This window comes from Lepeophtheirus salmonis, chromosome 7 (assembly GCF_016086655.4).
Source record: "Lepeophtheirus salmonis chromosome 7, UVic_Lsal_1.4, whole genome shotgun sequence".
Lineage (NCBI taxonomy): Eukaryota > Metazoa > Arthropoda > Copepoda > Siphonostomatoida > Caligidae > Lepeophtheirus > Lepeophtheirus salmonis.
Window position 1 is genome coordinate 33748263 of NC_052137.2, and position 16788 is coordinate 33765050.

General features: G+C 33.2%; 1 protein-coding gene across 1 annotated transcript in view; it reads right to left on the bottom strand.

Moving 5' to 3' along the window:
* Window positions 1–15195, bottom strand: part of LOC121121189 (syntenin-1) — a 33244-nt gene extending 18049 nt beyond the window's left edge. Inside the window, exons 1-2 of the mRNA XM_040716058.2 lie at window positions 15020–15195; window positions 14762–14953 (exon numbers count right to left, since the gene is read on the bottom strand). Coding sequence (XP_040571992.1) covers window positions 14762–14953; window positions 15020–15070 — 243 coding nt within the window. The 5' untranslated portion in view covers window positions 15071–15195. The remainder of the gene's footprint in view (window positions 1–14761; window positions 14954–15019) is intronic.
* Between the last annotated feature and the right edge of the window lie 1593 nt (window positions 15196–16788).

Below are 16788 nucleotides of genomic sequence, written 5' to 3' on the forward strand. Positions count from 1 at the left end.
ATTCCATTTTGGGAAAAAATCGATTTGACCTCTTTCTACACCAGATCTCAGCCCCTAATCTAAATTCAAAGGTTAAGGTTTATTCCTATAGAAATTTTTGTATATCTTACCTATGACATCAAAGAAGCGTGGGTGGATCTTCCAGAAAAATACATCCACAGAAAATGCAACTCTTATCACTCTTGTTTATCAGAAGTATTGGCTAACAACAGCATTTGTATGGAATAAGTAATTTATAAAAAAATATCTTAGAAACATAGTCTAGAACTTTTATATTTACTCTTCTATAATTGTAATTTGGTCTGATTAACTAGCGAGTATATAACATAAAACTCTAACTAATGACCATAAAAAGAGAGGGGAAGCTCCTTGACCAATCCAAGACATTAATTATTATCCAAATTAAAAAAAAAAAGGCAATTGCAACTTATGATACTTTCAAACCAAACTAATTGCAATCTGAGCTTTTACTTGGGTTGGGCAGTAAAACGTGGACACTCGACCCTTCATTACCTCTCTCGGGAGATGAAGTGGGTTCCTCTAGTATGCACACAGCCCCAAGTCGCTCTCCACGGCTCCTCTGATGGCCAGGGAGAAGTCTTTGGTGAGGCGATTCATCGATTTGGTGGTGTCATCTTTGATCTTCTTCTCCATGCTGAACAGGAACGCCGGATCCCTCTTTGAATAATTCCCTCCCTTCTGATTTTCGGGAGAGGTCTTCTCTGTCATTCTTCATTTTGGTCACCTTGAAAATCAATCAATTCATAATGTCCATGATCCTCGCCACGTCAAATTCAGCATATAGGAGATTTAAGATGCACTACCTTTTTTCTTCTTCCTCACTCATGATGACGAAATGTTTAGTATAGTTTGTTTATGCACAAAGGGTGGGAGAATCAAAATGTCAAAAAATAATCACTTAACCTTCTTATATTAATTATAAAATTAGCAGTCTACGTTTTACTGCACAGCCTTGTATATTCTAGATCTTTCAATCACTCTCTCAAACTTTTTTTTAGGTAAATTTACCCATAAATTATTAATAAGCAAGAAAGCTTCATAAAAATATTCAACATGTCAAAGAGGAATCCTTTTTAGGTTTGGTATATGAAGTTTATTTTTGATATAGAAATGCACCAAGATTTGATGAGATAAATCAAAAGTATGACGTGAAAAATTACAAAGATTTTCATAACTTATTTCCTCTCTCTCTCTCTCTCTCTTTTTTCCCTTGCGAATAAAGTGTTATAATACGACTACTACTTAGTATCTCTTTCCACATAACTCCTGCTTCTACACTATAAGTGTTTTATCCACCCTTTAAACAAAGGTAACGCACAGGTAATTTAGTATGTATTTATCATTGTCAATTTCCCCCAAAATTATAGGAATCTTCATCTACAAATGTATACGAATGTGTGTTTATACTCTGAGATTAGAAACAGTATAAACATCAAAAAAATGATGCGATAAAAAATTCATGGTTTATCAGAAAAGAAAAAAAGGGGAATCTTTTTCAGATTATCAAGGCCTTCTTTGATAGAAAACATACTCAGGTATGTATGTATGAATATGAAGAGTATAAATGCAGTATATAGTGGAGTCCATTTGAAGAAGTTTGAATAGCTCTCATGACATTTTATTAGATCAGCTGCAAGCAGCCGCGAGAGAAAGGTAATAATAAATCACCCCAAATCCCACTTGTTATACCAGGCCAACCCTTATTATTTACTCCTCTCTATAATGCAATTTTTCTATGAACAATATTGTAGAACACATCATAATTAGCCGTCGATTGCTAAGGAAAACATTGTCCTAGTCGCCACCATGAGCACACAGTACGAGAAGAGGATTGAGATAGCAGCGCTCATTTGCGTGGGATTGTTCCAAAAGGCCATCGGAAAGCAGACTAAGGCCTCGAGGAAGACGATTTACAAAACATGATGATCCTATGTAATATATCCGTTAATAATCTCCTCATATTTCCAGAGTAAAAAACTAAGAAATCATCTTTATTCATGTTATAAAAACAAAATGTTCCTTTAAAAGTTCACCAATGGCGTATATACCTTTGAAGGCTGAAACGTCAGTATTTGATCACAAGGCACAAGGAACTTTTTATGCTACAAAAAAAAATATAAAAAATAAGAGAACCCTGTAAAAATAGGCCACTCTAATGGTAATATCTAGAAATGTATACTCCATTTTTTTGAAATCCTCAAAATGTTGAAATTATTAATAAATATGACAGCTAGATTTTTTGAGATGATCAAATAAGATATATGTGGCTAATGTATCCACCAAGAACGTAATATGGTAATTAAGAACATTAAAGAAATATGTACAAAATGAATCTTAGAAATGCCTTCAAATTATAGAAATGCTGCTAAATTATATCTCACGCCATTGAAGCTGGACATTTATATAATTTTTTTTTCCATAAGTTGTAAACAATATCAATTAGAAGAGAGGAAGACTCGAATGAAATACAAAATTATTCAAGAGCCCATTATATAAATATTAAAAAATAAACGATGTTGTATGTATCAAGATTAGCTACAAATATAATGGTTTATAACTTCATTATAGATTTTCGATAGGAACAACTCAAATAAAATTATATATAGGTACACAGGATAAAAAGTACATGATGTGCAGTCGTAGTATACCTAGAAAATTATTTATTATTGATAGTACCCAGCATTTCCCGGAGTTAATAGGCTTCGGCAAAAAAACAAATGATAATGTTTGATAAGTGTGACTCTCTTCATCCCATTTTGGTTAACACCCAAAACCTGTTGAGAACCCCTGACAGGACTTTAGGCAAAGAGTGGACACTCAAGGCAAGGAAGGTAGGATTTAGTAGTTCTCAATTCTGATAAGCTTAAAATTAGAAGCTGCTTCATGTTCCTGCAGACACGCAGCAAGTTTGAACAGGCCGTCTCCTCCCTAGTGAAAAGAGAAGAATAAGTGGGACTACGTCACAACGATAACCCGATAATATATCTTTCCTTAAACACTCTTTCCCTAGATTCCTTTAGTAGAAGCTACCTGCCGTTGGCTGGGTTAAATTTCAGACGAAAATAAGCTAATAATAGTGACCTAGTGACCCAATGACATGGTACACATGCCCTTCCACTCTGAATGTCGACATCCATCCCACTTCCCTCCTCTCAGTGGTCTGAAAGCTTGTCATGTTTAAAGCACATTTGTATAGTCTGATGTTCTTCAGGAAGTGGTTTGACTCCGAACTTTTGCCTTGCAGGAGACTCTTCAAGGGCTCCAGGGGCGGTTTTGGTGACCGAGATTCACTTTTCCAACCTCACAACAGAAGCCTTGTGCGTCACGTACTGACCACCTGAAACTTCAAAGCACCACACTTCTGGTATTGGTTGTTCATTTTACCAATAAACACTTATACCAAAAAAAAAAAAAAAAAAAATCATCATCATCCCTGCTATCCACTTTGCTCCTTTCTGTTGCCTTGCCTGTCTAGTTCTTGCACTCAACTCAACTTTTGAGGCTGCTTTGTTCTCAATAATCTTTTCAACCTTTCATTCCTCTGTGTTGGTCTTTCTCTATCTCTTTGACTGCTGTGTTATACCCATAATTATTTTTCAACCTTTCATTCCTCTCAGCTGAATTCCAGATCCGGTTAGCTTCCCTCCTAGCACCCTCTCTTTGCCTTTTAGTTATTTTTGGATCGAGCAATTGTTGCTGCACAGAGAGAAATACCACTTCTATTCCTACTTTTGGCCTTAGCCTTTTTAAATCAACTGCTGACCTTGCTCCTGATGCTGCTTCTTATTGAGACATCACAGGAGTAGATTAAGGATCCCTCTTGTTCCTAGGCGTGGCGGTGAGGGCCATTTGGGTGCTGTTGGAGGAATCACCAGTGTATAGGACTGTCAAGATCATTACTATATTTACTTATCATTCGGATTATTGTGAAAGGCTTTGCTGTGTATACTCCGTTGGTGAGGATTTTTTAGAATATAATGTATAGCACAGTACTGGATAATAATATGTATATGAAGAGACAATATAACGGAATATTATAAAGCTTTACTATCACTGAGCCGATTAATTTAAAACAGTAATTTATTACTAATGATACATCGAAAAATAATCATATGTGCATAATCTTCATGCCGAATCACAAGAGCACAGCAAATTTCAAATTAAAATGTCCTCAATAATAAAAAATTAATAATAACAGCTTGAGAAAAAAAAATAATATGACGTAATGAGCCAGGGAGTACTTCAGCCCGTTGCTAGACCTCATCTAAAGTCAAATAAATTTTTTACATAAACTACTTTCCATTTTTTTAATAAGAGTTACCTAAATGCCTTCATCTCATTCATTTTTGAAGACTGTTTTTATACAATTCTACACAATTACTCTATTTTTTTAATATGACGTGAACTCTCGATTCAATAGTTATTTCTTAGATAAAGTATCCACAGTCTACACTCCAAAATGACTTACTTCCATCATAGATGTTTCTACATTAATATAGACAGAAAATTAACACATTAAAAAAAATTAAAACACTCGTTGTCTTTTAGACAACATATTTAACATTATAAAACAAAAGTCTGTGGACCGGGTACTCGACTCCCTATCCCCGTAGACAAAGGCTATTTTCTTTATTTTATTAAATCTGAATTTAGTTACGAATTATTTATAGAAAATGAAATATTTTTAGATGTATTTTTTTAGAAAATACATTTTTTCTTCTTAAAATATTTTTTAAATATAAATATATACATAATTTTTTGAGAATAGCTGTGAATTAAAAAAAAATTTAATTTTATATGGACAGCATATGGAATTTCATATGGTATTTGTAATTTTTTTTTAAATTTAGTTTTTTGCAAACAGGTGAAGATTTTTGAAATTTTTTCCCAATTTTTTTTTTTTTTTTTTTTTTTTTTTTTTTTTTTTGTGAATAGTTGTGGAGTTTTGGATTCTTTTTCCAAAAACTTTAATATATTAAATGTAATTTTTGAAACTTTTCCCCCTACACACAAATTGAGCAAAAAGGATTGTAATAGGAGGTATATTATAATAAAATCTTTATAATATCTTTTACTGCAACATATTTTAAAATGTATAGTAGGCCGAGTGTAAAAACTTTCATCATCAAATCATATTTAGCCTGCATTTTTTTAAAGACATATTGTAACACTTGTATCGTTTTGAAATATATCAAACTCATTAGGATTTATTTTATTCCTTATTGAAAAATGATTGTTCTACTTATACTGATGTATACTATTATGACTTTTTTCTCAATTTATTTCAACATGAGTACTTTGGTCATTAACCCTGATAAACTTACATATTAGCCTTCAAATAGGTAATATTTATTAACACCAGCATCAAAGAAGAATAGATTATTTATACCCACATAAATTCATCAGGTTTCAGTCAAATAATTTTGATTCACATTAAAAGTGCATTTTATCATTTGTAAGTCCTCTCTCATTCCACCAAGATGACGCCATTAAATAGAAATTATTTTGATGAAAATATCATTCCTTAATATCCACAAAATTAAACTTACCAAGTGGTTCATTAAAATCTGAACACTGAATTTTCAACTTCAATAAGACATAATTTGCACCTACTGCTGAGTAAGTCTTCTATCAGTGCTGGATAACAGTAGCTTTGAGGGCCTCAGTGTTGAATGAGGGACACTGCAGGCCTTTCCCATGACGTGCACCCAAAAGGTGTAGTCGAAGGGCTTGGCATCAGGGCTGTAGGGGGGCCAAAAGTGCAAAAATAGAACTAAAAATACTAATTCAAAGAGTCTTGCAATGAAAGAGATGGGTTTCTTTCATTGGTGGTGTCAAAAGTGGCCTCTCCACCCTCACAAGCCACTTTCTACTCACTTTCTTGATAGTTCGCTGGATAGTCAAGTGTGGAATCCAGATATCTCTAGCATAGACCCCATGGACTTGAGGGGATTTGCATGGGCTGTTTTCTTAAAATACTCCTCCATGCCCAGTTTGGCCTTTCTTCTTTTCCAACATTTCGGACTTGCTGATGACGTAGACAGTGGTCCTGAAGACGTCCAACTGCTTTGAGTAAGGGAATGGAAATTCGTTGTTTGCATTCAAGTGTCCTTTTCTCGACTTGTATGTAAACTCAGGTTTGTTTTGTTTTGTAAATAATTGTTTATGCTTTAACATATCGAAATATGAATTAATTCCCAAAGACACAACCTGATTAATTATTGAATTAGTAAGTGTTCATATTTCAATGGACCACCCAGTACAAGAAATAGTTGAAGAGTTACAAGGTGACTTTAAGGCAGCTACGAAATATGAATCGGTGATTAATTATAAATCAAATAAAGAGTCACAATAGAGTGTATATTATTATATCGAATATAATAATGTTAAAACCTTAATGTATCCGAATCAAATAACATAAAAAGGGTGCAATCTCTATTTAGCAACCAACACAATTTTTTTTAATGGGGTTTCTCCTAAACTAATCATCCGATTTTAATAAAAACTGCATGTAAAAAATATTATGATTTAATATAATCGCCTTTGGCGTCAATAACAGCCTCGACTCAACTTCAGAAACCGGAGGAAGTTTTGATGAAAGTATCTTTTCCATGATTTTGGAATTCCTTCTGATTCCTGGGCATCATCTCGATTTTTGTTGCAGGAGGATTAGATGGTGTGTCGCTCAACTGTGCCCCACACAAAGAAACCCATGGGGTTGAGGTCTGGTGAGCTTGGATGCCAATCACAAAGTCCAACAAGGTCAGAAAAAAAAATGTGATCCCATCTTCTGATCAGTACATGTTGCTGTTGATTCATAATCACCTCCAAACTCTTCCTGTTCCTTCCTGACTCTCCAGACTAAGGACCTGTCCAGGTTTAAGAAGTTAACAATCTTAACATTGTCCGGTTCGGCGCGGATCGGAACAAGGAAACTGTGGAATAAATTCTTTATTGATCGATTCCATATTTATATAATGTTGTTCAACACTTCCGGCTTTCTGCTAAAACAATAAACCTGCGCATGCACGTGCACCTTGTATATATAACTAGAACATCAATGCAGTTCAGATGAATAGGTCTTTTTTTGTAGTACATTAAATAGCTGAAATTCAGGTGAATATCTGATTAAAAAGTATTAATAAACATAAGAAAATATCCTCCAAAATATCTACTTTTTTTAATACAATCCGTTGCTTACTCTTTTCATTCAGCTGACGCGTTGCACTTCAAATTCTTTATAAATTTTATTTGATCCGAATACATACAAATGTACTAGGACTGGAACGGTGCAGTGATTCTGTACAGTACGCATAATTCTGTAGTATGGTACGTTATTCTTTATAAAAAAATATTTATCTTTTCGACTTGAGTAGTGTGAGCCATTAAACTAGGGATTATGATAGCTAACTTTATGGGTTTTACTGTTGGTAAATTAATTTTTTGAAATATTTGTCGTAGAAGAAAAATAGAAAATAGCCTTGGTATATTAATTATTAAATGTTAAGAACACTACAAAAACTATTTCTTTATTTTTTAAAAGAACCAATAGAGAATCAATTGTAAATATGTACTGTACCATATCGGGAACCGTCAGTGCAGAGCAGCCACAGTTCGAACTGTGACATAGCTGTCCCATTACATACATATACTATTTGTTCGATAATAATTATTATATCACTACTTGAAGGGCTTTTTAAAATATGGTTACTTAGGTCTAATAGGATTTAATACAAACAAAAAAATAAGTTATCTAGACAATAATACATTACCACTTTGCATCATGCCGATCATGATAAACCAGACTTCTATGAGTGGTCAAAGGTGGAATGACTAACATTTATATTATGTTCAAAGCACTGAGATCAGTGTTTCTTTACAATGGATTTAGATCTTTTTTTTAACATCCATAAGGAATCACTTTATATCTTGTACATATTTATAAGTCTGTTTTTGGTGTTATCACACATGGAATCCAAAACGGTCGAACAAATCAGGCTGAAATTTAGCAAGTAGACGTATAAATAAAAAAGAATGCTCAAAAGCTTATTTTTTGGCCCTCCGAGTTCATTAAAAGGCTGTTTTTGACCGAAATAAAAACTCCATTCCCTTCTCTCCATCTCTCACCCTTCTCTTTACACTCTGTTTCTTTTCTTTTACCTTCATTCTTTGTTTCCATTCCTCTCTATTGACCCCTGTAACATGGGTACCATCTACTAGTATTATATAAAATAATAAAAATTTTTTTTTTTAAATAAATATGGTAATTAAATTTCTGAGCTAAAAAAATATGTGGAGGATAGCTTTATTGAGGTATAAAGGTTAAGAACTACTCCCTTAGAGAATGATATATGTCTCAAATTTCTTTATTAGGAAGTTAAGCAATATATATTTAATGATAAATCTAGGTTTAAGGACGCAGACAGAGCTACAGCAGCCAACTGATTGCTAATATTATACTATGCAATTGCTCCATGAATCACCAAGGTTACAAAGAGGTCAGATGAGTCATTTTATATCATTCAGCAGTATGGAGGAGAGCCGCACATAAGTACCAGGTGTAGAAAAAGTACTGAGACCTGACTCTAAGTAGTCATTAAAATAGTCATAATTGATCAGGATTATGGTGTACATGGAAAATTTTATTTTATAATATTTTTTACTATTATAATGGACATTATTCATAAATCTGGGCACCATCAGCCTCAATGACAGCCTCTAACCGCCTTTGGAACCTCTTGCACACATTGCCAACGTACTACCTTTTCGTGATCCTCCAATACTTGTTAACGGAGATCTTCAGGGCATCAATATTGCAGGCCTTCTTCTCAATTTGCCACCAAATAGATAAATCTAGTAGATTCAGACCTGGGCTCTGAGGGGGTTCCAAAGTTTTTTGGACCAGACGTTCATGTTACTATCCATCCACGCATGTAAAATATTGGCAGTATGGGCCAGAGCCCCGTCCTGGTGAAATACGTACATGGCCTTGTTGGACTTCTTCAGTATCTTAGTGATCTATGGGACCACATTTTCCTTCAACACCATCAAGTAGTCGGCTGCAAGTAACCGGTATCTAGACAAATTGGAGGCATTTTTTATCCAGTAGATGACACAACCCTCAACATAATCACAGAGGTCGGATGGTCTTGGTGACTGTCCTGATGCTGTTTTCAGCCTTGTCAAAGCATACCACCTAATCCTTTTTCTTTTTGTAGACGGAGTCAACGGTAAAGTTATTCTCATCAGAGAAAAAATTACCCGGTTGCGGTTGTGCTTCAGAGTGCTTCATTCAAGAGTTGTTGACATCTCTGAAGACAGAGCTCTTTTTGACGATGGGACAGGAGTGGCATCTCAGTTCTTCTAAGTGACCTTCCTCCAGCCTTTTGCATGGCCTTGCCGACAGTAGATCCATGCACTTTCTTCCTCTTGGTGTACTCTGGGTCGACCTTAAAAGCCTCCATGGTGTCTTTAGGTTTCACTTTGGTGGGTCTCCCACTCTTGGGTTTGTCATTAAGGTTGTCCCCATAAGCCAAACGATTTCAGAGCCGGCAGACTGTGGCTTTAATCATGTTTAAGGCCTTCATGATGTCTGAAGTCATCCTCCTGGTTCAAATTAAATTGCCTATGATGGCTCTTCTTGCCTCCATCTCGACATTACATAACTTTTGTTTATACAACATTTACATCAATCAAAGGCTTAGAATCTAAGCTTTTCAAAAATAATCGAAACTTTATGATTTAATCAACACCACCTATTCAAAACTGTATTTTTAGAAGGTCTCATTCCTTTTTCTACATCCGGTATATCCGTTTACACTTGAATGACATATATTATAAATTGCTGGTCAAAGGACTATTAGTATCTCTACAAAGCTACGGTCTTGGCTTACTCGACTTTAATGTGAGGTGGCAAATGGAGTTCAAGGCTTATCAAATCTACCACAAAAATATTGTGGCCCTAAATCTGCGGTAGAGGTGTAGTGAAGAACACTTTATCTATTACGCTATAAACATGTGTTTTGTCTGTTAATATTCATCTTTATTAACCATAAGTAAAAATTCCAAAATGTTCACCAGGTCCCACTCAAACATATCTATGTATGAGTGCTGAAAACGGAGTTGGTATCCAATAAATAAACTGACAAAATCAGTATTTCTAGCTTCTTTATAATTAAAAAAAAAAACCACTAAAAATATAATACCTAAAAGTGGGGTTACCACATCTATTGTGCCTGTACACGTCTTAGTGTATATATTTTAATGATATTTGTGTGTTTCTCCTGATATCATTTATATATATATATGTACATCGTATATAACTATATATATACTTGGACGTGTATACGCACAATAGATGAGGTAACTCCTCTTATTTTCAATAGACGGATTGCGTTTACAAAAATTAACCCTTTCCACTTTTGATAAGGAACCACAGTTCCAGTTGTACTTGATACTTCAATCACAAAACTTAATTTATTTTTCTATTTTATTATGTCAAATTAAGCAAACAAAGACAAACACTTTTTGACTGCATAAGTAATTCTTGTAGTACTAGACATGTTAATTACGAATTTATAATTACTTTTTGGTATATCAAATCTGGATTTAATAATTTTCGAATGAAACTTTCTGAGTATTTTTAAAGATTTGAGTCAACTTTGAAGTAAGAAAAAAAATCCGTAATCCGATCGAAAATATAACTATTACCGGTAAAATTATAAGCAATTTTCAATATTTGTGTTCCATGCGAAATTATCAAACAAAATTTCAATGTCAAAGAAAGCCCATTTTTAAGGGATTTACCGGGTACAAAAATATATTCTCTGCAAAGATGGTGTGACAGTCTGTAACTTGTTGTTTAATACGTTGCACAAAATAAAAAATTGGTCCATGCTGAGAGGAATTTCCACAGCAGCAACCTCTATGTGAGTAATATACACCCATCAGGGCCGTCCACATTATTATATTTATTACTTTGTATTTTTTTGAAAATTTCAAAAATTTACATTTTTTATTCCAAATTGATCGGGTTTTTTTTGTTGAAGACAAAAATTCCTTCATTTCATCCACCCACCCCCCTGGGGGTGAGGATGAAGCTAAAGTGAACGCTGAAAGTTTAATGTATACTGGATCAAACAGATCAGTCCGGACAAAGTTTTGACTTCATCAAGACCAATAGGGAATGTAACATTGTTGAGGTCTACGGCCTTTATTTAACAACATCAGCATATAAATAATATTTTATTAGATTCAGCCACCGGAGCCTAAATTGACCTCTTCAGGCCAGCCAGGAATGTTGGGGCCCTCTTCTGGTATCCTCAGAGATATTGGGACATCCTGGTGACGCCGCTTGACTCGTTTAAGGGCTTTAGAACATCGTAGATTGTCGTCCAGGTGTACTCCGTCAGTCCATCACACCCCTGACGTGGTTTCTTGCTCGAGCTAACTCAACAATAGTCGTTCTCTGCGTCGCTTCAACGGTCGTTGTAGACATTTTCGCTGCAAAATCCGGACCCAATGGTTGCTAAGACTCTCAACCTTTCATATTAGATCGTTAACTGAACTGCAATGCGCTCATTATACATCTTGATGAAGTAAAACTTTGTACATATTTATATGAATATTTAAATACCGGGCGTAACAGAAAAAATGACACTTGTAAAAATTATGTTGGTAAGGTTTACGTGATTTTTATCTTGAAACTTACTTTAAGTTGATAGAAGCAGAATTCTATTTTGAAGTGGTCAGATCTATGATGTCGAAAGAACGCGACAAAAGAATCCGTATTGAAACATTTCTCCACACGGGAACTACTCTTTCAGAGATCGCGAGGGGGGTAGGAACAAACAGGGCGAATTTTTAGGATGCCAAAAGGAGGATGGAATGCAAGGATAGCATGGATATACATACTTGCTCTCGCAGCAAGCCTAAATTGGACCCCAATGTTGTGTCAATGCCACCCCCACTGAAGAGTATGCAGGCCCATTGAGATTACTTGAATGATATCAAGATGACAATGTCTAGAACTATCGAAAAATAGGTGAAACATCCCTCAAAAGGTTGGAGAGACCCCTCCTTACACCAAAAAAAATAGATGTACCCATCTTCAACGTGTCATAAAAATTTTTGAATTATAGGAAGCAAGTTGATGAAGATCTCCTACAGACATAGACGGAGTTTGCAGGAGGGGCTCTGATACTCAAGATGTATTATCTGAACATTTATATTTCATATACTTAGTATTTAAATAAATACTAAGTCCACCTACCAACCCTCCCACCACCCCTCAAGAACAAATTTCAAACTCATCCTAAGTCTACAAACCAGACTACAAACTTTCGATTATGCCTTCTGGCTTCCAATTAAGAAAAAAAACCTGTAGACTTCGCCAACCAGGCATTGATGCCTTAAAGAACACAGTCTATGAACAATGAGTCATAATAATCGAGGGCTATATCAAAGCTGTCTACGAGGACTTCCAGAAGAGATTGGAGGCTGTCTGCGCAGACTATAGATGTGCATATTAGGTAGAAAATATTCCTGTTTGCCTCATATTTAAAATATATTTATAAAAAGTTATCAATTTCAATGTATATATTTTTTACCGGTTACCATTCTTGATGAAGTCAGAGTGTAAATAGATTTATTGGCTAGAAATAGAGCAAAGCCCTTAATTTGTACAAGGTAAATGCTCTTCTTTCGAAAATATAAATGGTTGTATGCACCATATAAATAGCAACCCAAAAAGTTTATCCAAATCTAGACAAGTATATTTATTATTTTATTTCATTTTTTAATCCCATAATTCATGAAATGGAGACCCTGCCAATGAATATTTTATGAGGCACCAACAATTTGTTGTCCCACCAAACTGTTATTATTTTTTCAAAAAAGATTCGAAATGTCATTTCTAAAAACAAAACAAGATCCAAAATTCTCCTAACAAAGGGCATTAAAATTTACACTTTGAAAGTCGTACCACTGAATTAGAGGCCCAAGCTTATCTATAGTACTCCACTTCTACGTTTATAGAAATATATTTAAGTCTCTTTTCGTAAAAACAAGTTTTCTTTTAAGCAAGGATTTGAATTACGTAATAGGCACAATTGAATACTTATTTATAGCCTCATTTGAAAATATGGGAAAAAATTATTTTACAATATTGCAAGTTATATTTTGATTAATTAGATTACTATTGTAGTTTTATCACTTAAAGAATTTAAGTTATACATCCGCTGATTCACATATAACCTGAATCCTCAATCATGCTGATTTAAAAAATATATATATATACCCTAACATTAGACAAATGTTCTTTTAATACATTTATGTATATCAAAAATTACTAGTCTGGTAGTATCTAAAGCCAATAAAGAAAAGTATCAAGTCAGAGTCAATAGTCCTCGTGTCAATAAAAAACGGTTCTTCATTTCTAAGATTTAAAAATAACCTATCCAATTAGCTATAAAAATTATGAACAAAAAAATGTTTTCCTATATTTTGTTATCAAGAAAGTGTTTGCCGGTCGAAAGGTTCAAGTCCGAATTAAGTTAAAGAGTCTAAAATATCGATGGCAAAGTCGAGACTAAAGTGATATAATATATAAGTAATTTTTAAAATACAGTTTATATAAACATGAATTGATTATTTATAAAGATATAGTTCAATTACCGACAATTGTTGATTTAATTTATGCTATACAATAGAAAATTAGGATATTTCATAGTTAAATATGTGTAATATTTATTATTTAACTGATTTTTAAGAATTTTATTACCTACAATGCAAATATCGCAATGAAGTGACTTCTCCTTATTTTGTAATTTATTAAATTATTAAGGAAAATAGATAATTCTTCGTAATTAAGCTTGTTACAATCGGATATAAGAATTTTCTTAAATAGTGAGCAAGTATCTTTGAAGTATGATACAATAATTTACATACAATTGTTCAAGAAATTGATAAGTTAACATAAATTTACTGATTTAATTAAATAATAAAAAACACAATATGAACGTTCTAATCACTCAGTCATAATAGATGAATATTTAAATATGTTCAAAAGAATAACAAAAATAGACTTTTTAATAATTCTTGAAGGATTTTGATACAAAATAATTAGTTAAAATAATGAAAACATATCCAAGTAGCTGTAATAAAGTTCCTTAGTACAGTCAAATGATGATAAATGTTATATAAAAAGAGACAATTGTCACATCATTTACGTTATTATATGCATTACTATGAAATAAACAATTCAACATCAAGAACAAAGTGTAATTAAAGATAATTTAAATTGTAAGTTATCGAACTTCAGAGAATGTGAAGTTATTAAAATATATTTTCTTCATTTGAAAAAAAGAATATTTGATTGGAAATTCCATCAATTAATTGGATAATAAATTAAATATTCATATTTTAAAAATTAAATCATCTTCCACTTTCAATATATTCAATGGATTTGCGTAATCGAAACGATAGAACAAGACAAATAATTATTAATTCTTCAAAATTCAAAGGGTAAAAATAATAACTAATGAAACAACTATTAGAACATTAAAAAAAGTAAAACCTTTTCAAAAAATAAATCAACCGATCTGTTCCAGCCTTTAGAGATGAAAGAGCTCTCTATGAAAATTAAGTAAGAAACCGGAACACCAGGATTTCCCATTATAAAATAGTTTATACTAAAAAAATGTAGTGTACATGATTACAAAAATATGAAGAAATGACTCACAGATGCAGGGCCGGCAACACCGCTATAGGGCAGATAGTGAGGCATATTGTACCGAATTTCTCCTTCAGTAAGTTCAAGACCCATATATGGGCCTAGTCCTGGATACAAAATTGTTCCTGCAGAGGAGGAAGCCGGGGCACTTTGATTGTTCATGGCCGGATTTTGCCATACAGGGGCGTTAGCCGACTGAGCCTAAACAAAGGAGGAACTAAATGAGTAAATGTCTCTAATATATAACAAAAATATAATGTTGCTTACTGTCATCATATGGTCGACGACCATGTCCTCTAATGATGGGTATATTGACATTTTCGAGGATGGAGTGATTACTATAGTCTACAGCGAATTATACAATACGAATCACAATACTTTAACAAGAGAAGACTGAGACGAACGTAAAATTGTAAGCAACGTATAGGAAAAAAGAAGAAGATAAAACGAAAAAGAGGGCATCCAATGATTTTTATTATATTTGCCGATAGAGGCTATAGTGCGTATATAAGATAACGTCACAATTTGGATGCCGTCCATTTTGGAGTCTAAACAAACATGTTTTAAAACAATGAAAACCTTTTTTTCATTAATATTAAGGAAAATAGTAAACTATTGGATGTTAAAATACGACCAAGAAATAGAAGGACTTAAATCTTCCTGTCCATAAAATTTTTATCCCCCTTTTGCATAGTTTTATTATATATCTGATTATAAAATGAATTAAAAATATGTGATTACTTAGTTAGATAATCTTATTTTCGTGTAGTAGACAATGGAAATAATAAGATATTTTTACCTAATTACCCTACTTTTCCCATCCCTAATTGATCCAAACAAAAAATTAATTTTACAAATCTACTCATTTTTATGGATTTTCAGTACATATTAATTTGATTATCTTCAAATATCAATGTTTATCATAGGAAGGAAGTAGAATTCAATTCAAGTATTAAGTTTTTATTTATTCCTAAGCCATTTGATGGAGTTTAATCAAGATTTCTTGGAAGTTTGTTCATTTTATGTAGTAAAAATAACAACTTTGATCCCCTAAGATGGTGTCTCCTTATAAATATATTTAATCAGGCAGAGATGAGGACTAGGACTCGGGTCACCAGTATAACCCCAACTATTATTACTCTTTGTCTCAGGAGTACAATATTATAACCTCCCCCGCCTGCTTTAGTAAAAATCCGCCCCCTATCAACTAAGGCTATCTAGAAAGAAACCCTCCTAAGGATAAAAAAGCCAGTAGCCCCCCTTAGACGTATCTGCTGCAAATAATTCGCCCCCAAATTGTTTAGCAAGCCTCAACAAGGCAATAATAGTAACTTCTGAATAGAAAAAAAAGAAGACTATTATTAAAGGGTAAGAATTAGCCAGTAAAACCAGTAGGCTTTTATTGAATAAGGAGGAATAAAATATTAATTCTTTTAATATACTTTTGTGTAACCTCCCTAAACACATAATAGCCAAATTTCCTAAAAACTAAGCCCCTTAATATTATGCTCCCCTCCCTTATATTTATCACTAAGTATAAAGTTAAAACTTTTTGTAAAGGTATTAGGTATAATCAACAATCCCACCTCCTATTTACAACCAAATCTAGGTTCTTATAAGGCTTGAACTCAAAGTCCTAGAAACTTGAGTCAGATCCTTTCAGCTTTTCACTCCTCATGGTATCTTTTTTATGTAAAAACTTCTATTGTAGTCAGAATAAGTAGTAATATATTAACAATCAGCAACATAACAATTAAAAGTTGATTGTTGACAATAATTTTGACTTACTATAATAAAACTAAATAATACTGGATTCAAGAAAAGCCTTATACTATAGTCAACAAATAAATTATTATGTTCTTTAAAATAATTATTTTGAACCAAGACCAGACACTCAATGTCAAAGATTTTGGACTCTCTCCCCTCTGTTGTTTATTAAAAAGGAAGTTTGTTTTCACTAATAAATTTATATCTTCGGTTGGAGTAAGATTTAAATCACATCATTATCATAATAAAAAGAAAACAGTTGCTCCTCA